At 64.1% G+C, this 22,594-nt stretch overlaps 3 protein-coding genes across 3 annotated transcripts; all 3 read left to right on the top strand.

Moving 5' to 3' along the window:
- The first annotated feature begins 701 nt into the window (after window positions 1-701).
- On the top strand, window positions 702-7,200 carry SCRT1 (scratch family transcriptional repressor 1). Its single transcript, XM_008001913.3, has 2 exons — window positions 702-1,558; window positions 3,487-7,200. Exons 1-2 carry the CDS (start codon window positions 1,444-1,446, stop codon window positions 4,416-4,418), a joined length of 1,047 nt encoding a protein of 348 aa, XP_008000104.1. The 5' UTR covers window positions 702-1,443; the 3' UTR covers window positions 4,419-7,200.
- A 3,378-nt stretch (window positions 7,201-10,578) lies between these two features.
- Window positions 10,579-21,114, top strand: DGAT1 (diacylglycerol O-acyltransferase 1). Its single transcript, XM_008001912.3, has 17 exons — window positions 10,579-10,993; window positions 16,033-16,120; window positions 18,351-18,391; window positions 18,499-18,584; window positions 18,668-18,720; window positions 18,852-18,957; window positions 19,056-19,157; window positions 19,249-19,323; window positions 19,401-19,504; window positions 19,595-19,633; window positions 19,705-19,746; window positions 19,829-19,873; window positions 19,971-20,083; window positions 20,153-20,218; window positions 20,303-20,390; window positions 20,495-20,557; window positions 20,696-21,114. The coding sequence occupies exons 1-17, from the start codon at window positions 10,785-10,787 to the stop codon at window positions 20,849-20,851; spliced, it is 1,476 nt and encodes a 491-aa protein (XP_008000103.1). The 5' UTR covers window positions 10,579-10,784; the 3' UTR covers window positions 20,852-21,114.
- A 741-nt stretch (window positions 21,115-21,855) lies between these two features.
- On the top strand, window positions 21,856-22,594 carry LOC119624814 (uncharacterized; the record flags this gene model as incomplete). The annotated part of the gene is given in 3 exon segments (XM_073018623.1): window positions 21,856-22,035; window positions 22,038-22,271; window positions 22,273-22,594. Coding segments are annotated over 3 exon segments (624 nt in total), but the record flags the coding sequence as incomplete, so codon positions are not given.

Raw genomic sequence — 22,594 nt, 5'->3', positions numbered from 1 at the left:
GGGTCGTGGCAGCCCCTCTCCAGCTCGCAGCGACGCCGCTGCGCCGCACACCCGCCCAGGGGGAGAGAGGCGGGGGCGGGGAGGCCCCTCCAGCCGGCACGGGGTCAGCCGGGGTGACCGAGCGGCGGGAGCCACTGCGGCACAGGGCGCGCGCTGCGCTTTCGCTGCCTCAGCACTCGCTCCTTCGGCTCCCGCCTCCCCCTCCCGCCCCCGCAGATCCCGCGCCCCAGGCCCCGAGCGAGGCCGGCGGGACTGGGGTCCGCCCTGCGTTCCTCCTCAGAAGACCCCGAGTCCGGGGCGCGTGGGTCCCAGGCCTGGCTCCGTTTCTCCCCACACGCCCGACAATGCTGCTGGCCGCCGGGCCGCGGTTTCCTGAGCCGCGCGGGGGAATTCCCCACACGCGCAGGCTGAGGCATCCCCGGGACCCCTCCCAGGAGACCCAGGCCGGGGCTCGGCCCAGCGCAGCCATTTCCGCCGGCCTCTCCCCTACCTCTCTCCCCCTCCCCCAGCTCCTGGGCTTTAAAAGCCAGAGGCTGGGCCGGGCCGCAGGCAGAGGCGGCTGCGGGCTCTGGAGGCCGGGCCCAGGAGCAGTCCGAGCGCCGAGCCCCGCCCCCGGAGCCCCTGTCCCTCCCTCCCTCCTTCCCTCGGCCCGCCCTCCCTGCGCACCCCTCCCCCCAGGACCCCCGCCCCCCGCCCGCCGCCGCCGCCGCCGCCGCCGCCGCCGTCGCTACTGCCGCTCGCTCCGGCTGCAGAACAATAAAGCAAGCCTCCCAGAGACCCCCGCCGAGGACCCCTGCCCGGCGGCCAAACCCCCGCGGACCGCCCCTCTCCGCCCGTGCCGGTTGAGCGGGCCTGGGCGCTGGCCGCGGTGCTGCCGGCGCTGGCCGCGGTGCTGAAGCTGCCGGCGCTGCCGCTGCCGCCGCGTTCTCCGGGCCCGGCGCCGCCACCCCCGGGGGCATGGGGGGCCGCTGACTGAGGCTCCGCCGCGGCGGCGGGAGGGGGGGAGGGGAAGGGGGCCACGGAGCCGGGCCAGCCCTGCACCCACTCGCAGCCTCCAGGCCCGGGACGGAGCCGCTCCCCCCCTCTCCGCCCCCCCAGCCTCCTCCCCCGCCTGTCCAGGGGCGGCACTGCGGGCTGGGAAGCCGGGACCAGAGGAGGGAAGGAAGGAAGAGGAGAGGAGAGGAGAGGAGAGAAGGAAGGAAGGAAGGATTGAAGGAAGGAAGGAAGGATTGAAGGAAGGAGGAAGAAGAGGGATCCGAAGGGGCAACGGAGGAGACGCAGGGCAGCAAGGAGAGAGGACACCACTCGCGCGGCAGCATCCAAAGGCCAGAGTGGGGACCCGCGCTGCCTCCGCCGCTCCTCGGATGGTGACGGGGCCCTGCCGCCGCAGCCCCCCCAAGCCCCGGCTCCGCAGGCCCACAGCGCCGGAGCCCCGCAGGAATCATGCCCAGGTCCTTCCTGGTCAAGAAGGTCAAACTTGACGCGTTCTCTTCGGCCGACCTGGAGAGCGCCTACGGACGCGCCCGCAGCGACCTCGGCGCGCCACTGCACGATAAAGGTGAGCGCTGGTCTGAGACCGGGGCGCGGGGCCTGGGGCTTTGCTGGAAGCGGTGAAGGACCAGAGTGTGGGGGCGGAGGGCAGGGCCCGGGGAAACAGACTGAAGGGAACCAGAAAGGGCAAGAGTCTGTGACTGGAGCCTGGACAGTAGAGGGGAGGAAGGGGAAAGCAGAGGCCAAGGCTGGGCAGGGAGAGTGTCGACGCTGGACAGAGGGTGGGGAAGAGGGGGAACTGAGGTACTCAAACACACACATGGACCCACACCCTGACCCATGCTGGGACAGACAGAGCCGCATGGAGGCTGCCATGACGGGACCCAGCCATGCCGGCACACACAGACCTACACTCAGAGACCAGGGCCGCCTTGCCACCCTCTCCTCTTCCTTGGCTGCACCAGGACACCTGCTAGGGTTAGCTGGGGAGTGCAGGGAGCTCCAGGGAGTAGGCAGGGGGTCCAACTGGGCCGCCCACCTGTCAGAGCAGAAGGACCAGCAGAGGCAGCAGCAGTCTCTTCCCTGAAGCCTGGGTCAGGGAGAGGAAGCAGGGAGGCGGCTGTGAGCAAGGGAGCCCAAGGTGTGGGAGGCAGGGGGAGGCTCTTTGTGTAAGGGTGCCCAAGTTCAAGGACAACTGTCAGCATACAAGAGAGGGGTCGGGAGTGCCAGCAGCGTGGGGTGGCAGAGCAAGTGTGACCTGCAGGAGTGTGAGCCTGTGTGGGTCCATGTGACTGTGTGTGGCCATGTGACCGTGTGCGCTTGTGTGTGACCCTGTGTGTGTGTGTGCTCGCCTGTGTGCCACTACATGGGACCATGTGACTCCGAGGCCGTTGTGCACCATGTGACTGAGAGTGTGTCCGGGGTGACTGCATGTGTGACCCTGCGTGAGTGAGGAGGTGGTGAGTTCGGCAGATCAGTGTGCAGCCCACCCTGTGATGGCACACAAGGGCTGATGATGCTGGGAGACTGGGTGTAGCTCTGAAGGAGCCAGAGCATCGCGAGGGGCGTGCATTTGTGACTTTGAGGTTATGAGATCCATCTTGGGCCTGGGGAGCAACTGCAGCTACCGGTATAAGTGATGCTGCCCTCCTCCAGCTCGTCCCTGTGAAGGTGGACGCCCTGGCCCTCTCTGCACCATTCAGGGGCTTGGGAAGGCCCTGAAAGGGGTTAGGGTGTGAGCGGGAGAGGGCAGTGTTGAACAGTGGAGGACCCAAGGGTGCAGGATGGCGAGAGGGAGTTGGGGGCAGAAGCAGAGTGCATGGAGGAGCAGCAAGGGCAGGGTCAAGTCCAGTGGGTAGCAGGAGAGCTGAGGGAGGTGCTGGTGAGGCCGGAGGAACTGGAGGAGGGAGACGTCTTCAGGTTCCTCCAAGAACTAGACAGCCAGAGAGGGTCAACATCAAAATGGAGCGCACGTTCTGCAGGCCAGGAGGAGAGCCAGCCAGGACCCCGGAGAGGCAGGACAGACGGGGTCCCTGGGCCGGCGGTCCTGGCTTTGTGCGCCGCGGGTCTGCAGTGTGTTGCATAATCAGGAAAAACTGCTGAAGTGGGGAGAACCCGAGGGGGAGGGGAGAGAGGATGGGGGAGGAGGGAGAGGGAAGCGCCGCCCCTCCCCCCTGACCTTGAGGCTCCGTGGAAGGGGGGCAGCCGCGCCCGAAGACGCGCCTCTCTCCTCCTCTCCGCGAGGGTGGGGCGGCGGGGGCGGAGCCTGGCCCGGCCCTGTCTCATCCTCTCCTCCCCTCTCTTCCCCTCCCTGCTGTCTCCATCCTCCGTGCCCCGCGGTCCCTCGGCCCCCTCTCCTTTGTCCTCCTCCCTGTTCGCCTCTCTCCCGGACCTGGGTCTCCCGGTCCGCTTCTGCTGTCTCCCGCGCCCCACCCCCTGTGTGTGTCCTGCCGCCGCACCATTCCCCTCCTGCTGTCCGTCCGCCTCGGCCCGCAGGGTACCTCAGCGACTACGTGGGGCCCTCGTCCGTCTACGATGGCGACGCCGAGGCTGCGCTGCTCAAAGGGCCGTCGCCGGAGCCCATGTACGCAGCAGCCGTGCGTGGAGAGCTGGGTCCGGCGGCTGCAGGGTCAGCGCCGCCACCCACCCCGCGCCCGGAGCTGGCCACCGCTGCGGGCGGCTACATCAACGGTGACGCGGCCGTCAGCGAGGGCTATGCGGCAGACGCCTTCTTCATCACCGACGGGCGCTCGCGGCGTAAGGCTTCCAATGCCGGCTCTGCGGCCGCTCCCTCCACAGCCTCGGCGGCGGCCCCCGACGGCGACGCCGGAGGCGGGGGCGGGGCGGGCGGGCGCAGCTTGGGATCCGGGCCGGGGGGCCGGGGCGGCACGCGCGCGGGGGCAGGCACCGAGGCGCGCGCGGGGCCAGGGGCCGCAGGTGCTGGCGGCCGGCACGCGTGCGGCGAGTGCGGCAAAACATACGCCACGTCGTCGAACCTGAGCCGCCACAAGCAGACGCACCGCAGCCTGGACAGCCAGCTGGCGCGGCGCTGCCCGACGTGCGGCAAGGTGTACGTGTCCATGCCGGCCATGGCCATGCACCTGCTCACGCACGACCTGCGCCACAAGTGCGGCGTGTGCGGCAAAGCCTTCTCTCGGCCCTGGCTGCTTCAGGGCCACATGCGCTCGCACACCGGCGAGAAACCCTTCGGCTGCGCGCACTGCGGCAAGGCCTTCGCCGACCGCTCCAACCTGCGCGCGCACATGCAGACGCATTCGGCCTTCAAGCACTTCCAGTGCAAGCGCTGCAAGAAGAGCTTCGCGCTCAAGTCCTATCTCAACAAGCACTACGAGTCGGCCTGCTTCAAGGGCGGCGCCGGCGGCCCCGCGGCTCCTGCGCCGCCACAGCTCAGCCCTGTGCAGGCCTAGGGCGGCGGGGCCTCCCCCAGCCAGGTCGGCTCTCAGCAATACGGCCCCCCAGGGAAGTCTTCGCTGGCGTCCGGGTGGAGGGGCCGGAGGGCGGGCCCCTCCTCACAGCAATAGGGGGAGGGGGGCCCGGTCCCACCCCGCCCCGCCCGCCAGGGGCCTTGCCGGCCCTTTCAAGCAATAGGGTCCCGAGGGGAGACCCACCCCGAGCCCCCTCCCCTCCCCTCCAGGGTGCCCCCGGCTTTCTCCCAGCAATAGGGTCGACGAGACCTAGAACCGAACCTCATCTCCGAGTTGGGTCTCTGAAGATGGGGGTGAAGTGAGGTAGGGAGCGCCCTCCTTCTCCCGCCTCTGCGCCCCTGGATCGCGTCGCAGGGACTCAGGTCTTCCCCACCCCTTCCCAAGCCTTCTAGCGCCAGGCCTGCGGCCCAGACGTCCAGGGAGCCGGCCCCTCCCCGGCAGCAGGCCGGGGCGGAGCAGGAGCGGGCGGGCCTGCAGGGACGCCCCTGGCTCGCAGTCTTCGCGGAACTCCCGGGTGTGTTAGACGCGTTGGGGGTCGGGGAGAGGGACGGACGGCGGCACCCCCTCCCTCGGGTTGCTTCTGGGGCCTCAGTCGGAGCCGCCCTCCTACCCTCGCCTCGCATCCTCTGCCAAATCCGAATTCTTCCAGCCCAGCTTCCCGGGCTCTGTCCTCCATATCGAATAATAATGACACATATCGAATCGCATGGACTTATCCGACCTCCTCAGACCCCGCTTCCGCCCTGCCCCGGGCCCCCACACCCCCGTACCCCGGGCATTCGTGTTGGAGGACGGATTCCCGGGGCCGGCAGGCAGGCCTGGGCGCTGCCCTCTACACACCTCTGTCTTCGCTTTGCGGGTAAAGCCCCCTGGGGGGGTTGCGGACGCGTCGGGTTTCTTTCTTTCTGTATTTGTACGTTTTATTTATGAACGGATTGCACTCGGGTCAGGGAGGGGGCGCTGAACCCCCATCTTGCCCGCCGACGCCGGGGGCTTGGAATGTCCGGGATTACTTTCCACGCCCCGAGGCCCGCCCCTAGCTGGGAGCCTCTAGGGAGCCTCAGGCCCCGCCTCTCCGAGGCAGGCCCCTCCCCTGAGACCCAGGCCCCGCCCCCACTCGGTTGCCAACTTTCGCCCGTCTATGCCAAAGCCTCGGCGGCGACCCCGCCCCAAGGGCCCGCCCCATTGGCCGCCGCCTTTGTGACGTCACTGCATGCAGCCCCACCCCCTCCTCCCGACCCTACCCGGGGCTGCCCGCTCCCCCTCCCTCTTAGGTAGTCCGTTGCCGACTATAGAGCAATAATGCGCACTGCATGCGAAGCTGCCGCCGCCTCTAGAGTTACTGAGAATCAGGTATCCCCTCACCCTACCCACCCCATAGGCCCCTAGATCAGGGACGCTGCGCGGAGCCGGCCGCGCAGACTTTCTCCCCACCCCTCCCCGACCCCGACGGCAGAGCCCGGCGGCTGTAATGGTTCCATGGGCGGGGGTGGGGTGGTTGCACCCAAGACCCGTCCTTCAGTCATTAATCATTCACTGACCGTTCATTGAGCACCTACTATGTGCCAGGCCAATTGCTGAGTCCGCCAGGAACGCAGCCACCTGCTGGGAGGTGTGTTTGCAGGACAGGGGTCCAACCGGCTTGGGTGGGCCAGGGAAGAATGGCAGATGCAGAGAGACCAGGTCCCTAGGCTCAGATGCCCCCCACACTCCTCCCCACCTCAACCAGTCCCTGCTGGGCACAACTGGGCTCTACCTTTGACTTAGGCCTTTTGGCTCCAGCTGAGGGGAACAGATCCAGGGCTCCTGGGCCCCCACACAGGTGACCACTTCTCTGATCCTCTGGCAAACACATCTGCCATGTCCAGCCAGGGGGAGAGCCATGGCTGGAGAAGAAGGTGCCAGCTGTAGCCTATGGTGTGGCCAGCCTCACCCCCAGCAGCAAACGTGGCTGCCTCCACAGGGATGACCCGCCGCTCTGCATAGCAGTGCCCACATCCAAATACCCTACACAACCAGGCGTGGTGCCTGCACAGCTCCCAAGCTGGGGCCTGCCCACCCGTGCCGCATGCACACGCACACACAGGCGCCCCCATCCCACCCCACCCCATCCTCCTGTCTACCTACCTAAGGAGAAAGCTGGAGGGCTGTGGGCCCGTCAGGGTCTCCTGCTTCCCCCTACACCCCACCGCCGTGGAAAGCCATGGGCCCCCTCCCGCCCCCATAACTAAGCAGCACAATAACCGACTTAGCGAATTCAGGTAGAAGGAACGTTTAGGTAGCACCTATTTTGTACTGATTCTACAAGTAGGGCCCGAGGTGCGGGGGCCCTCGGGTGGGGGCTGCGGCCGCCGGCCCGCCCGCCCCCACCCCCGCCTGCGCCCCGCCGCCTTGTACATATTCCCACCCGGAATAGGCCGGGATTTTTACTCGGGCCGTGCCCCTCTTCCGCCCCCATTTGGGGCCAGGCCGGCCGGACAGACGGACGGACGGACAGACCTCCTTCCTAAGCACAATAGCACCAGCTCCCCGGAGCGCCGCACCTCCACAAGGAGAATAAATGCCACTCTTGATAGAATCTGGAGTGTCGACTGATGTGTCCTGGGCTGGGCACGCTGTTGGGGTGCTTGGGAGGGTCTTCCCAGTCTGGCAGCACCTCAGAGGCTGGTGCTGCAAGGGTCAGGCTGAGGCTTTTCGTAAGAGGGCCTTCTTCTTCCACTGGGGAGGGCAGGCTTGGCAGGCCCAACCACAGGAGCATCAGGTCTGAAGGCAAAGTAGTTGGCATTTCCCCTGGGGTAGGTGGATCTGCTCTGCACCAGGAACAAGAGCACTATGGAGCTCCAGTCTAAAGTCAGGCCCAGCCCACGGCTGGACAGAGTAGGGAGGGTAGGTACAGTAGGAGCTGCCGTTCCCTGGCCTGGGTGCCTTCACTTTTCTCTCCCTGAAGGAGTTTTATGCTGTGATGGAAGGCCTGACAGCCACCTCAAGCCCTCTGAGATGCTGTTGCAGGAAATGGGGACAGTGGAGAGTTCGAGGTCTGGCCCTTTTCCTGTGGCCTGCTGCCCACATTCTGACCCCCAGGCTTCCTAGATGTGCTCCCCCAGTGTCTGAGGAGGCCTCCATGGATAGCTGGGTTGGACCAGTTCTAGGGAGGAGGTGCCCAGGGGAAGAGAGGCTTCTGCAACCATCGCCCAAGGGCTCTAGATAGAATGAGTAGTGGAGGAGATAAGAGACAGGGACCCTTTGCCCAACAATGGCCCCTGGTAACCAGGTAGGCAGGCATGAGCTGACAGGCCCAAAGTCTTCAGTCACATACATTCAAACCAGGTCAGTCCTAGGTCCAAGGCCAGCAAAGCTGCCCACACCCTGGCAGGGACAGGGGACAGACCTGCCCAGACTCCCTTGGGATGGAGAGCAGGGGAACCAGGTCTGCAGCATGTCATGGCCTGTGTGCCTGGCACTTGGAGGGGCTGTGGTACAGGTGGGTGCTCTCTTTGGGTCATGGCAGGCAGCAATGGCGGGGAGGAAGGTTCCTAGCCTCACTCTTTCTGAAGGACTCCAACAGTGAGTGGCTGTTTCTACTTCTCCAGGATTCTGATGCGTGGAGCGGGTGGAAGGATGGAGGTGGCCTCCCTGAGGCCTGGGATGAGCTCTCCCTGGTACCTCCCAGCCACGGACACAACTTTCCCTTCTGAATGAGTGGCATGGGCCATAGACCACCACTGGCTGTGAACTCTCCTGGGACCCATGCTTCTCACAGGCCTCCTTGGCTCACCCATGGCCCCCAGGGCCTGGGTCAGCCCGAGGCCCCAACCCCCTTCCGGCCCCTTATTCCACTAGTCCTACATGGCAACTCGCTTCAGGCTTGGGCCCCCTCATTTGTTGCTGCCCCCAGCAGGGTGATCTGCATCATGCTTTCCTCAATGACCTGGCCATACACACCCTTGTCCCCACCAACCTCACCTACCCTGACCATTCCCCTCACCCTAGGTCTCAGGGTACAGGGCCTGTCTGGGCAGGGCTTCACCTGTCTCTGGAGCTGCTGCCCCGCCCCACCCCCACCCCTGGTGGCAAAGCCCTTCCCTAATGGTGTGTCCATAGCCAGTGCTTTCCCGTTGGCTCCAAGCCTGGCTCTGCTCACCAGGCCCAACCCATCCTTCCTGGTGGTCCAGTCCACCCTCCCATTGTCTTTCTCCTGTGGCCACTTGCCAGCTTTGAGTTGGGATGCCACCACAGGTTGAGCCATTGATCTCCTCTGCCTAGCATGAGGCACTCTGTGGCCAGGTCCAGACCTCTCTGAGCTTGGTGTCAGTCCATACTCAGACAGGTCTGGGCCTGCCTGGCCACAGAGTGTGTCTACCAGTGACTGTGGTCAATAGATGAATGTTCTGGGAGACTGGGTAGGAGACGGGGCTGGTCCTGACTGACCAAGACCCATGTGTGAGGGGCTCTCGGGCCCAGTGAGGGGGGCCCCACTCAGCAAGCTACACAAAGGGCATCTGCCAGGTAGCTCCAGCCTGCCTGATATCTGGCTGGCAGCAACCCACAGTGGCCTGTGGTGACAGAACATGTCACCAGGGGGGAAACCAAGGGGGCAGCCCTGTTGACCACTGTTGGTGGAGCTGGTGGAACAGGATGGAGCTCAGAGGGGAGACTGTGACCAGTCCACAGGAGAGGACCCCACCTCAGGAGAAGCACCTGTTTGCCCCTGCTCACCCCAGAGGAATGGAGGTGTTTCTAGAGTCGGAGTCCTCAGTGAACCCTGGCATCCTGAGATCCAGGATGTTCTCACTCCATGCCCTGTGCAATATGCACACCAAGCCAAGGTGGGCCGCACCTGTGGCTATTGCAGTTGAGTAGTTCCTTCATTTAACATACAAGGTGGCTGGACCGGTGGCTCATATCTGTAATCCCAGCACCTTCAGAGGCTGAGGTGGGAGGATTGCTTGAGGCCAGGAGTTCAAGACCAGCCTGGGCAGAATAGTGAGACCCCGGTCTTTAGAAAAAATAACAGCAGGCGGGGCATGGTGGCTTGCACTTGTAATCCCAGCACTTTGGGAGGCCGAGGTGGGCGGATCATGAGGTCAGGAGATGGAAAGCAGCCTGGCCAACATGGTGAAAGCCCGTCTCTACTAAAAACACAAAAATTAGCTGGGTGTGGTGGCACACACCTGTAGTCCCAGCTACTCGGGAGGCTGAGGCAGGAGAGTCGCTTGAACCCGTGAGGCGGAGATTGCAGGGAGGTGAGATCGCGCTACTGCACTCCAGCCTGGCGACACAGCGAGACTCTGTCTCAAAAAAAGAAAAAAGAAAAAATAACAAACAACAACAGGGCGGTTGCACAGGCTGTGCAAATGCACAGAAGCCTCTTGAGTCCCGGCAATCCAGCGCCCCAGACTTCTGACATCCTGGTGAGGCTGGCCCAGGTTGGAAACTGGGAGGCCCTGAGAGTTGAGCGAAGTGGTGCTCCTTGTGAAGGGAGTGGGTGGGCCGAGGAGACACCACTAAGGGGCCTGCGCCCTCGCCCTCGCCCTCCTCTCGCCGGGCTCTCCAGGCGGGGAGGTGGAGAGCCTGGGAGTCGCGTGCAAGGCAGGCGTCCTGGTGACGCAGGGCCTGGTGCACTTCTCCAGCTTGGTCTTCTGACCTGGCCCTTGTCTGACGTCCCCTAAGGTGAAGAAAAGCAGGTTCCTGCCGGGGTAACCAGAGGGCTCGCGGAGCACAAGCGCGCCAGGGACGTTACCGTAAGCTGCGCGCGCGGAAACCAACGCGCTGGGTGGTCGGCGACGCGAGCCACCGCGGACACTGGCCTGGGCAGCTGGACCGTGGCGCACTAGGCGCTTCCTAAATGATTGCCGCGAGCGAGTCGCTGAGACCCCGTGTGTACACACGTGGGACGAGGGGCGGGCGCACCCCCGGACAGGACCCCGGGACCACGCGGGGGCGATGCGAGGTCCGTTCCTGCTGCACGCACTTGCAGCCTGCAGCCCCTGCCCAGCGAGCGCCTACGGCTCCCAGGGTGCTCTGCGCCGGCGCGCCCGCGGCGACTACGGCTCCCAGGGTGCTCTGCTCTCCGTTAGCCTCTCCAGGCCCCGCCTCAGGTCGGCCGCGGACTACAAATGGACGTGAGAGGCGGCCGCCCGTTAGTTAGCGGCTCCGGCGCGACGCGGCCGCGATCCTTGAGGCCTACGGGCACGACGCGGGCGGGTGGAACGCGCCGGTGGAGCGGGCACCCGGGCTACGGCGGCCGGCAGGGGGCGGCGGCGGCCGTTGCCGAAGGTCCGGAGGTGGGGCCGCGGGCCTCGGGCGCTGCGAACCCGGCGGGCCTAAGCTTTGCCGCGGGCTGAGGCCATGGGCGACCGCGGCGGCGCGGGCGGCTCTCGGCGCCGGAGGACAGGGTCACGGCCCTCGAGCCACGGCGGCGGCGGGCCTGCGGCGGCGGAAGAGGAGGTGCGGGACGCTGCTGCGGGCCCCGACATGGGAGCCGCGGGGGACGCGCCAGCTCCGGCCCCCAGCAAGGACGCAGACGACGGCGTGGCCAGCGGCCACTGGGAGCTGAGGTAGCGAAGCGCCTGACCCCCTAACCTCTGACCCAGGGCCCCGCGACTTTCCGGGGTTGGCCGAAGCGCGAGCTCCGAGTCCGAGAACATGGGCCCTGGGCTAAGGGGGGACCGGTGTGCCCTGTGGGCTCTGTGGGGAAACTGAGGCTTAGGGGGGCGAGTCACCTGACAAGGTCACTGGGTAGGGGCTCCGGAGCTGGCCTCAGCCAGGCAGAGGGGAGCCGGCAGGGGTCCCGCGTTCAGATCCTCTTGGGTCTGTGCATCCTCAGGGGCTCCTGAGGAGCTTTTCGAGGGGCGGGCTGGTGGGGTCCCCGCCCTGGACAGTGTCCCCTTATCTGGAAGGAGTCAGATGAGATCTGGGCAGTTTGTGGTGATGGGTCCTTCTTGGTGCTCTGAGCGGTGCCTTGCAGGTAGGAAAGACTCCCGGAGGAGGGCTGGCCTGCCAGGGAGGGGCCAGCGGGAGCCCAGGCCTGTCCGAGGACGGGGGAATCAGCAGCTGCCCTGGACAAGGGACAGTGTAAGAGGCATTCTTGTCCTTGCAGACCCTCCTGAGAGTGGCTCCGTGGCCCCTTCATTTCTCCAGTGGTTAGGCTGGCCTGCAGCACTGCTGATGTTGCCAGAACCAGTGTCTGCTGTAGGGACAGAGAGTTGGGTGCTGTGTTGGGACTTCCACCCTCCAGGTGGGGGGTGGGGTATTGGGGTGGTGGACATACCCGTAGGCGGGTACCTGGCTCAGCTGGATGACTGACAGAGAGCGGTGGAGGGAGAGAACCATGGCCCTTGGGAAGGACTTGGCCAGCCTGGGCATTGGCTTCCTCCTCTAAGCTGGCCTTGAGCAATCCCCTTGCCACCCTCCATCCCCCCTTGATGGCCTTTACCCTGGCCCAGGGACCCTCAGGGGCTTTGATTTAGAGGGCAGCTGAGGGCCTAGAGGTTATCAAGGTAGAAGTGAGCTGATTTTGGACATTTAGTTGGCAACGATTTGCTCTCTCAGTGAACAAGAACACAGCTTTCCTTCACTGGGCACCATGGGGAGGGGACTGGGGGAGGGCAGGCACTGTCGTGGCCCTCAGGGTGCTCAGTTCATCTGGGAGATAAGATAACCTCAGCTAGAGGCAGGCATGGAGCAGTATGGACAAAGGTCAGGCATGGAGGCCATGAAGGCACTGTGGGGAGGAGGGTGGCCCTCCTGAGAGGGGTGCTTGCCTCCTGTGGGTCTGGGGTGCTGGCCTAGGCACCTCCTGCCTGAAAAGGAGGTGTGGCTCCTGGAGTTACCCTCTCTCTAGGAGGCAGGGGAGATGGCTACATGACCTGTGGAGGATATGGGAATTGAGATCTTTTTTTTTTTCTTTTTTTTTTGAGACAAGTTTCGCTCTTGTTGCCCAGGCTGGAGTACAGTGGCACAGTCTTGGCTCACTTCAACCTCCGCCTCCCAGGTTCAAGAGATTCTCCTGCCTCAGCCTCCTGAGTAGCTGGGATTGCAGGCACGTGCCACCACACCCAGCTAATTTTGTATTTTTAGTAGAGGCGGGGTTTCTCCATGTTGGTCAGGCTGGTCTAGAACTCCTGAACTCAGGTGATTCACCTGCCTTGGCCTCCCACAGTGCTGGGATTACAGGTGTGAGCCACCGCGCCCAGCGGGGAATTGAGTTTTTTTAAGTGTGAGATGAGGGTAGTCCCAGCTTTGGGCCAAGCTGCCATCCGGGGGTAGACAGGGGAGAGTAGTCACCTTCCTGGTTTGCAAACCAGCGAGCCTTTCCTGTGCTTCTGCTGGTTTGGGATGGGTGCAGAGCTCGTGGGAGAGGCCTGGTGAGTCCCTGTCCCTGCCATTGAGGTCGTCTCTCCTTGGGAAGAGGGGCAGTAGATGGCAGAGGTGAGGCCTTCCTGGGAGGCCGAGACCAAAAGTCCATCTGCGTCTGTGTCTCCAGGACTTGCAGGCCGTGTGTGCTTGTCCCTCAGACCTGGGGGTGCAGCAGGGCTTGGGGCCCCACTGGCTGTGGCCACTGGACTCTTCTCCCTGCTCTCTGGGTCAGGCCTTGCTCTGCCTGCCCTCCTGGGACTTGGCCTCTAGCGCACCCCCTTGTCAGCCTCACAGCCTCCCCTCCCTCCCGCTTCCTGCAGCTCTTGGCCCAGCCCAGCCTTTCCTCTCTGCCGCTTCCTCATTACTCCTTGAGCTCGGGGCCTCCTCCCCTCACGGACACTTCCTGCTCACCTAGGGCTGGGCTCTGGGTGTGAGCTCCTTTCTTCCGGCCCCGTGGCAAGGTGAGGCTGTGAGGCAGGCAGGAGAGGGCACCCCTTTCTGCTCTGCCTGTGGCTCACTCCTGCCAGGCTCTTTGCACACACCCAGCAGCCCTCTGCTCACAGGCACCCCAGTCGGGCCCTTCCGGTTTCTGGCTTCTCCCAGGGTGTTTTGTCCCTGAGGTGTCCTCTCTGACTCTCCCTTCCTCTCTCCAGCAGGGTCTGCGAGGTGCAGGGAGCCTGCCCCAACCATCTTGAACCCAGGCCCAGCCCAGAGGCCAGAGGGAAGGAGGCGGCAGCTGGGAGCAGAGCTGGACTCTGCCCCCTCCTCATTATGTTTGGCCCTGGAGCTGCACTGTGTGGGCCCCAAGTGTGGGACTCACTGGGACCTGTGCCTTTGGACACACTTTGAACCTGGAGACAGGGTGGCGGGTGGGCATGTGCCAAGGTCTCAGTGTTGCTGTGAGACTGAGAGGATCCTGTTGGCTGGGTGGGCCTGGGGCTGCGGGAGGGAGGGCAGGCTGCTCCGAGTCTTCTTGGACTAGGGAGTGGGTGCAGGGACAACTGGAAGGTGCAGAGGCTTGGGCAGGCCCTCCAGTAGGTAAGAGGGTGGACAAAGGTGCTGTGGGCACAGGGGCAGATCCCGCCTCCCCATGTCGCTCCATGCAGCCTGCCTGCCCTCCAGCCCACTTGCCCCGGCCGCACTGGCTGCTTGGAGCTCTGTGGGCACTCGTGGACTGGGGCTTCCTGCTCATGGGGGCCTGTGAGGGGTAGGGGTAGCGCAGTGGGGGTGCTGCCTCCTGGTAGGGCTGGTCAGGCCTGTGAAGGGCCTGAAGCAAGGGCGTGGCTGGGTTAAGGAAGGTCTTGGAAGCCTGTTGAGGGGCCCCTGAGAAAGCTTGTATAGGATTGTCTGCAGTGAGTTTTGGGAAGCACCACCCTTTCCCGACTCCTGTTTTCATCTTGGAGATGGGCACGGATAAAGCCAGCATGGTGTCCTTGGTGGCTCAAAGGGGGCAGGGGTCACACTGTTGTGAAACAGCTGTGGTTGGTAGGTTGTGGTACAAGAAGGCCAACCCTGAGGCTTGGGATTGTTCTGCTGAAAACAAATGGGCTTGAACTTTGGGAAGAGGGGGCAGTGGAGAGGCCCAGTCCAGCAGACAGCTCAGGGAGGCTGCTGGGCAGCTGGGCCTCGTGCCCCTGCTCCTGTCTTGGTGCTGGGGCTCTTGCGGCATCCACACCCAGCCTCCTGGTCGTGGACAGGCAATGAGTGGAGTAGGCTGGGGAGATGAGCCAAGGGCCATGGTCAGTTGGGAAGGCAGCTACCAACTTGGGGAGGGGGTAGGAGGGATGCTCAGGTGGAGACCACAGCCTCACTGCATGGCCCAAGATGGACCTGGTGGGTGGACGCAGGACGCTCAGGCTGGAGCTGGGAGAAGCAGGGGCTGGGGTGGAGCTGCCTGCCCCTGTGTTCCAGTCTAAATGGGCAGAGGGAAAGGTGTGACCATCCTCCCTGCCTGGGGGTTTTGTGGAACAGTGTAGACTTGTCAGGAACTGTGTAGGTGTAGATGGGGCAGGTGTTGCACCAACCTTGGTCTTGGGGGGCAAAGGTTGGTCTTGTTGGCATTGCCTCTTGGCCTCCCTGGCCCTTTGCCTCCTGGGCAGGGCCGTCTGACTGTCGACCCTGATCCTAGCTAGCTTGCCTTGGGCACCCTGAGGGCATCTGCCTCACGGGGCTCCTGCCATCACTCTCAGGCCCACTCTCCCTGCCTGGGGCTCTGAGGACAAATGTGTATGTGGGAGGGAAAGGGAGGTCTGGCCTCTCCTCTTACAAAATTGAGGACTTGGTCAATGCTGTGTGTGGTTTCTTGGTGGCACGGCAGCTGGGGGGTGAGGCGGGCCTGCAGCTAGTGTATGTGAGCCAGCACTGCTTCCTAGGACGTGTGGGGCCTGGCCAAGTTCCTGCTATCCTTGTCCTAGCTATATGGCAGTCCCTCTGTTGGCCTGGGTGCCCTCTTCCTCCTGTGCGGTATGCTGAGGGTCTGCCCGTGCCCCTCCAGCACTGGTTGGGAGATCATGGGTGGGCGCCCGCCTCTGTTGGAAGCCTCTTGGCCAGCAATCACCTAGCCCTGGGTGGGTTCCTTTCAGCCCCCTCAGCCTGGGCTGGAACACATCACAAACAAGTGGATGCTACACCGGCACATGAGGGCTGGATCCCTGCCTCTGGGAAGGTGCATGTCAGGCTGGTGTGTGGCTGGTGCTTGGCCTGCCTTTGCCAGTTTGAGCCTGCACGTCCAAGTGTGGGGGACCCCTTGGCTCCCGGGTGCTGGGATGGGCCCACTGAATAGGGTGGACTCAACCCTCACCACTTGGTCCCCGCAGTGCTGGGCGGTGCCCCCTGGTTCATCCCCAGGTGGGACCCTGCTTGTGGCCCCAGTGCTAGTCCACAGCCAGAGTGCATGGCAGTGGCCAGAGGCCTCTGGAGAGTGAGACCTGGAGTGTCCAAGCTCCATGTAGGTCCAGTCCAGGCAGGGCCAGCTGAGCTTGCTTCTCCTGACTCTGACGTGCTCTTCCCACTGCTTGGAGGTGCAGGCTCTAGGGGTCCTGAGAGCTTTGGTCTTGAGGTCAAGACACTGTAGGTCTTGAGGCCACAGTGTGGCTCTGCCTGGTTTCTCCTCCTGGTTGTAAATAGGGAGTGGGGCCTGAGGGCAGACGAGGAGGCTGGGGTGGGGGCCTGGATCCTTCGAGGGCGGCCCTGCCCTGCTGGTGTCCACTCAGCGGGTGCTTGTGTTGTGCTCTGTCAGGTGCCATCGCCTGCAGGATTCTTTGTTCAGCTCTGACAGTGGCTTCAACAACTACCGTGGCATCCTGAACTGGTGTGTGGTGATGCTGGTGAGTGGGACATGGTGTTGGGAGCAGGTCTAGGTCTAGGTGGGGCTCTGCCCCAGGTAGGCCTTTGCCTGGGAACAGGCTTTGCCACCCAGGGTGTCGGGGCTGGAGCCCCTGTGGGCTGGGGTGTGTGGAGCAGGCTGCACCTCCATGTGGCCACCAGCACTGGACTGTTGGGGAGGGGAGTGGCAGTAGCTGCCCCTGCTGTGGTCACTTGGGCGCCCGTGCACCATGTACTTGCTGCTCCCCATTGGATCCCAGGAGGGCCCTGCAGATGTGGTGTGGGTGTGGGGAGGCCGAGCAGTGCCTGGCTGGAGCCTGTGTGTTGTGAGCTGGGTCTGAGGGGTGCAGGGCCTCCCTGGAGGGCAGGGTGGAGCATTCTTGCCCTAGGCTGGTGGGAGAGTGGACCGCATGCTCTGTGGTCACAAGGCCTCTCTGGCAGGGGATGTGAGAAGAACTCCCTGTGCTATGCCACATGGCCTGCGTGGTATGGAACCCTGCAGGCCTGGCCACGACTCTGCTGTCCTCCTGGCCCTTCCCTCAGCTGTGGGTCCTAGGAGCCCCCCAGGAAGGTGATTAGATGGAGCCCTGTGCCACGTCCAAGGCCTGATGCCTCTGGGTCTGCTTCCCACTGGCACTTCCCCCCACCCCAGAAGTAGTTGGAATCTAGGGCTCAAAGGGGCACCCACAGGGCAGGTCAGAGGCAAGGGCTGTCTGGGCCCAGCCTCCCCCCCTCGGGCCGATGTGGCTCGAGGCCTTTGACCTCATCCAGGCGTGTCTGTCTCTGGCCTTGGGTGCTGCTCCTGTGGCTAACCACGTGGAAGGGGCTGCACACATCCACACCCCCCACTGCCCATAGTCCTGGGAGGTTCCCTGGAGGTGGCCAGCTGTGGAGGCCCACGAGGCCTGGTGGCTGAGAAGCTGGCCAGGCAGGAGGACAGTGGGCCCAGCGCCAGCCCAGCACTCAGGAGACGCAGCCCGTTCCTGGCCCAGGCTGGACCTTGTCCAGCCCAGGCAGCACTGTGTGTTCTCCCCAATCCCTTGGGCCTGCCTGGCCCTTTGGTCCAGCCCTGAAGCCTTTTCCCTGCTTTGGCTCCCCCATGACCCCCAGCCCCGGGCATGTGTCCCGCTCTGGGCTGCCTGTTGCATTCCCTCTGTGGCCTGGGCTTGGAGATGGGTACCGCCCATTGGCAGCTTTGGCACCTGCCTACTGTCAGCCCTCAGGAGAGGCCAGTGACAGTGTGGGCCACATGTGTCCGTGCAGAAGGCCTGTGTGTCAGCCCTGCAACTGGGGAAGGCGGGGCAGTGGCCCTTGTCTCTCTGAAGCAGTCTCCTCTCTCATGAAGCCTTCCCTGACCACCCAGGCAGGAGACCCTCAGTGTTTCCTTGCCAGCGACCCTTTTCCCCAGCACCAGTTCACTACTGCGTGAGGCCTGAGCTCTGGGTGGTAAGCCAGGTCTGTGGCAGTGGGGCCCAGCTCATGGAGGTGTTGGTAGTGCTTGTAAGATGAAGGAGGAGGTTCCTGTCCTTGCAGAGGGAGACCAAGCAGCCAGCTCCAGGCTAGTCCCAGGAGCCTTTTCCCATGGGGCTCAGTCCTGGAAAGTTGCTTTGGAGCCAAGTGTCGAAGGCTTGGAGGGCTGCAGGAAGCAGAAGAGGTAGGAGGGGCACAAGCCCTGGGAAGCACTCCAGGCCCAGCCCCCCTTGCCACACAGCTGGGCACTGCTCCTGCAGAGAAAGGGTAGGCAACTCCCTCCCTTCAGCCTGGGCCACCAGTAGGGACTGGTTCCTTAGGGCTCAGCTGTGGGCAGGCCTCCCTGGGCACGCCTGTGTTCTGGGGCTGTCTCTCTGGTGTGGTTGGCTGTGGGAGCCTTGGGTCCCTCACTGGCTTGGCTCAGCAGGAGGGATGTGAGCAGCTCAGCAGCTGGTCTTTCTGCTCCTGAAGGCCCAGGCGTCTGGCCGGGTTGGTTGGTCTTGCTGGCTGTTCCCTCCATGCGGGCCCCTCTGGTGTGATGGGGACAGGGAGGGACTTCCCCTTGCCCAGCACTGGTGTTGGCTGAGGTGGGTGCTGAGTCTCGGAGCGTGGCATGGAGACCAGACATGGCTGGGTCTGCAAGCCTGAGGCTGCCACCCTGAGCTCAGGCTGGGGACGTGCCCAGAGGTGTTGGGAGGATCTGGGGTGAGTGCCCTGTGGCCAGGACTAAAGGGGCTGCACCCTCCTGTCCGTCCCTCGCAGATCTTGAGCAATGCCCGGTTATTTCTGGAGAACCTCATCAAGTGAGTGCCTTTGCCAGGTCCCACCCCTGCCCCACCCATGGCCTGTCCAGGCCCTGCCCCATAGCCCCACCTGCCACCCACTCAGGCCCCCATCCCTCCACTCCCAGGTATGGCATCCTGGTGGACCCTATCCAGGTGGTTTCTCTGTTCCTGAAGGATCCCTATAGCTGGCCCGCCCCGTGCCTGGTTATTGGTGAGCTGGGCTCTGAGGAGGGCCTGGGGTGGGAATCAGGCTGACGTGGCCTTGAACCTGTGCCTTGGTGCTTCTGTCCACAGCGGCCAATGTCTTTGCTGTGGCTGCGTTCCAGGTTGAGAAGCGCCTGGCGGTGGTAAGCAGTGCCCCTCACCTGTGTGTGCTTACCCTGCTGTGTGCGCTCCTGGGAGGAGCTGCTCCCCGGGCCTGACAGCCCCTCCCCCAGGCAATAGGAGCCCTGGCTGAGTGCTCTGCCCCCCACTCCAGGGTGCCCTGACGGAGCAGGCGGGACTGCTGTTGCATGTGGCCAACCTGGCCACCATTCTGTGTTTCCCAGCGGCTGTGGTCTTACTGGTTGAGTCTATCACTCCAGGTGCGCCCCCATCCCACCCTGCCCAGCTGTCTTGGGCCAGCCACGGGCGTGGCCTCTGGCTGTGGCCCTGTGGAGGCCTGAGCCCACCTCTCCCACAGTGGGCTCCCTGTTGGCGCTGATGGTGCACACCATCCTCTTCCTCAAGCTCTTCTCCTACCGTGATGTCAACTTGTGGTGCCGCAGGGCCAGGGCCAAGGCTGGTAAGGGGCTGCCGGGGGCTGGGGCTGCCCGCTGGGGGGCTGGGCAGCAGCAGGGTCCCACTCCCCGCCTCCCACTCTGCTGTGTTCGTAGCCTCTGCAGGGAAGAAAGCCAGCAGCGCCGCTGCCCCGCACACCGTGAGCTACCCGGACAACCTGACCTACCGCGGTGAGGACCTCTGTGGGGCTGAGGTGCGGGGCACAGGCCGGGTCTGTTCTGGAACCAATCCCCTATGCCCATTCCAGATCTCTATTACTTCCTCTTCGCCCCCACCTTGTGCTACGAGCTCAACTTTCCCCGCTCTCCCCGCATCCGGAAGCGCTTTCTGCTGCGACGGATCCTTGAGATGGTGAGGTTGGGGGCTGGGGGCGGCCACTGGAGGCTGGGGTCCTCCAGGCTAGCCACGGCCTCAGCTGGCTGCTCTCTGGTTCTCCCCTAGCTGTTCTTCACCCAGCTTCAGGTGGGGCTGATCCAGCAGGTAAGTGGGGTGGGGCAGGGTTGGCTGCAGCTGGGTGTGGCTGGGAGCTGACACGGTGCCCTCCTTTGCAGTGGATGGTCCCCACCATCCAGAACTCCATGAAGCCCTTCAAGGTGAGCGGCCCAGGTGCTCCTGTGGCTGGGGTGGCTGGGGAGTGGCTGGGAGCACGGCTGGCTGAAGGGCTTGTGTCTGCAGGACATGGACTACTCACGCATCATCGAGCGCCTCCTGAAGCTGGCGGTGAGTGCGGACAGGTGGCGCGTGGGTGGGACAGGAGGGGATGGTGGCATGTGGGGGAAGGTTCTAGAACGTGGTGCCCACCCCCACCCCCTGCCAGGTCCCCAACCACCTCATCTGGCTCATCTTCTTCTATTGGCTCTTCCACTCCTGCCTGAATGCTGTGGCTGAGCTCATGCAGTTTGGAGACCGGGAGTTCTACCGGGACTGGTGGTGAGTGTCCCTGGGGGCTGGGATGGGCCATGGTGTGCTCTGATCCCCCTGTGGTCTCTTGGCCCCTAGGAACTCCGAGTCTGTCACCTACTTCTGGCAGAACTGGAACATCCCTGTGCACAAGTGGTGCATCAGGTAGGTGGGGTGTGTGTGTGTGTGTGTGTGAGATGTGGAACATGGCCGTGAACCTGAACCCCTTTCCACACTCCCCCTCTGCAGACACTTCTACAAGCCCATGCTTCGACGGGGCAGCAGCAGGTGGATGGCCAGGATAGGGGTGTTCCTGGCCTCGGCCTTCTTCCATGAGGTCAGTGCTCTGTGGGACGTCCTGCCTCATCCCTGGGCAGGGTTATGCCCACGGCAGGGATGGCTGGTTCCCCTCCCTGACATCTTCTCTCCCTCCCACCTCAGTACCTGGTGAGCGTCCCTCTGCGAATGTTCCGCCTCTGGGCATTCACGGGCATGATGGCTCAGGTGACCGACCCCTACGTGGCCTCCTCACCCACTTATCCCCTGCCTGAGCCCCTGGGCTGACCCCCCCATGCCCAGGGACCCTGAAGCCACCAGCCCTGTGGTCACCATGGCCGACTGACTTGGCCCCTCATTCCCCAGATCCCACTGGCCTGGTTCGTAGGCCGCTTTTTCCAGGGCAACTACGGCAACGCCGCTGTATGGCTGACGCTCATCATTGGACAGCCAATAGCCGTCCTCATGTACGTCCATGACTACTACGTGCTCAACTATGAGGCCCCGGTGGCAGGGGCCTGAGCTGCACCCAAGGGCCTGGCTTCTCACTGCCACCTCACACCCGCTGCCAGAGTCTGCCTCTCCTCCTGGGCCTCGAGTGCTGGGAATGGGCCTGGCTGCACAGCACCCTCCTCCTGTCCCAGGGAGGCCTCTCTGCCCCTATGGGGCTCTGTCCTGCACCCCTCAGGGATGGCGACAGCAGGCCAGACACAGGCTGATGCCAGCTGGGAGTCTTGCTGACCCTGCCCCGGGTCCGAGGATGTCAATAAAGTGCTGTCCAGTGACCTCTTCAGCCTGCCAGGGGCCTGGGGACTGGTGGGAGGTATGGCCACACCCACAAGGGTGATTGCCAGAGCCATGTGGACAGCTGTTCCAGGGGCCAGGAGGCCTGAGGGTCCCCGGACCTGCTGGGGAGAGGCAGCCCCACTGCAGCAGGGTGGGCATGGCCGGTAGGGGGAGTGCAAGGCCAGGCAGACACCCCCATTCCCCACACTCCCCTACCTAGAAAAGCTCAGCTCAGGCGTCCTCTCCTGGCGCCACCCCTGCTGGGTGTGAGGGAATCAGCACTCTGGCTTGGTGCAGGATGAGCCTGCTTGGTCGACTTGCACCCACCGTGCTCAGCCTCAGCTCGGGAAGAGGTCGCCCTGTTTGTTGGAAGTGGGCTCCAGCCAGGGTGGCCCAGGGATGGGCAGTCCACAGGGCCTTTCTGGTGTGGGTCTGGTGAGCCGAGGGGCTACGGTACACAATGGCTATGTCCATGGCTATTTGCCTTGGGGCAGGGCTCAGTTTGGCAGCCTTTCTCCTTCACTTGGAACCTGGTGTGCGGGTGGCTCTCAGCTGCCCTACATGAGGTTGGGGCACCCCTGATCCCCAGGCCTGCCTTGCCCTCTGCTCTTCTGGCACCAGGCTGGGCAGTGCAGAGAGTGCAGCCCCGCAGCCTTCAGGATACCTTGTTTCCAGGCCCTGCAATCCACCAAGCTGGACAGATGGGGCACCCCTTAGTCACAGTGGGAGGTCAGGGGTAACCCCAGGGCCCTGCTGCTGCCTTACCTTGCTGGGGTGACTGCTTGATTAAAGATCCCAAGACTGGACCAGGCCCTGGTGCCCCCAGACCTGCAGCTATGGCCCAACAAGGCAGGTGTTTGAGAAGGCCCTGCACAGGGTCCCAGGACTGCACTGGGGGCCTCATCGGCACCCTGCTGGACTGTGGTGGTGTGGGGGGAGGGCGGGCTAGCTTGGTGGTACCCTTCCTCTACCCCAGTGGGGGCTGGTGGGCCCTGAGGTGGAGGCATTTCCTTGGGCCCTGCTGAGGATGGTGGTAGTGGGTGAGCCCCTGGTAGGGGGACAGGTGTGGGTTCGACTCCTCCATCCCACATAGGCTCCTGTGCCTCTCCCCACCTGTTGGCCAATGGAGCTCAAGAACAAGCTGTTGCTGCCAGATAAAAGCAGCAAAGCCTGCTCCACTGCCCACCCCAGGCCCCCTTCCCTTCCTCCACCAGGCTGAGTGGAAAACCCTGAAGCTATGGGACAGGCTCCTGGTGCCTGTGCCAACATAGGAGGGCGCTGGCTATGGCAGGAAGACAGTGTGCCTGCCCTGCATCCCGTCCCTGAGTGCAGACACCTTGGGAATGGGGGTCCTGGTGGTCCTCTGACAACGAGAGACCTGCAGGGCCAGGGTGCCCACCCCGGTCTCTGGTCCTGCAGAGTTGGGCAGGCATGGGGCTAGCTGCAAGCGTCCGCCTTCCCCCAGGAGGCCACTGCAGC

Source organism: Chlorocebus sabaeus, chromosome 8 (genome assembly GCF_047675955.1).
Source record: "Chlorocebus sabaeus isolate Y175 chromosome 8, mChlSab1.0.hap1, whole genome shotgun sequence".
NCBI classification, from domain to species: Eukaryota; Metazoa; Chordata; class Mammalia; order Primates; family Cercopithecidae; genus Chlorocebus; species Chlorocebus sabaeus.
Note: the sequence above shows the minus strand (reverse complement) of the source record. Positions and strands in the feature narration are given on the sequence as shown.

Coding starts and splice junctions, on each gene's coding strand:
- DGAT1 (XM_008001912.3), top strand. CDS start 10,785: ATGGGCGACCGCGGCGGCGCGGGCGGCTCTCGGCGCCGGAGGACAGGG. Junction 18,392..18,498: donor TTTCTGGAGAACCTCATCAA/GTGAGTGCCTTT, acceptor CTCCACTCCCAG/GTATGGCATCCTGGTGGACC. Junction 19,634..19,704: donor AGGTGGGGCTGATCCAGCAG/GTAAGTGGGGTG, acceptor CCTCCTTTGCAG/TGGATGGTCCCCACCATCCA.
- SCRT1 (XM_008001913.3), top strand. CDS start 1,444: ATGCCCAGGTCCTTCCTGGTCAAGAAGGTCAAACTTGACGCGTTCTCT. Junction 1,559..3,486: donor CGCGCCACTGCACGATAAAG/GTGAGCGCTGGT, acceptor CTCGGCCCGCAG/GGTACCTCAGCGACTACGTG.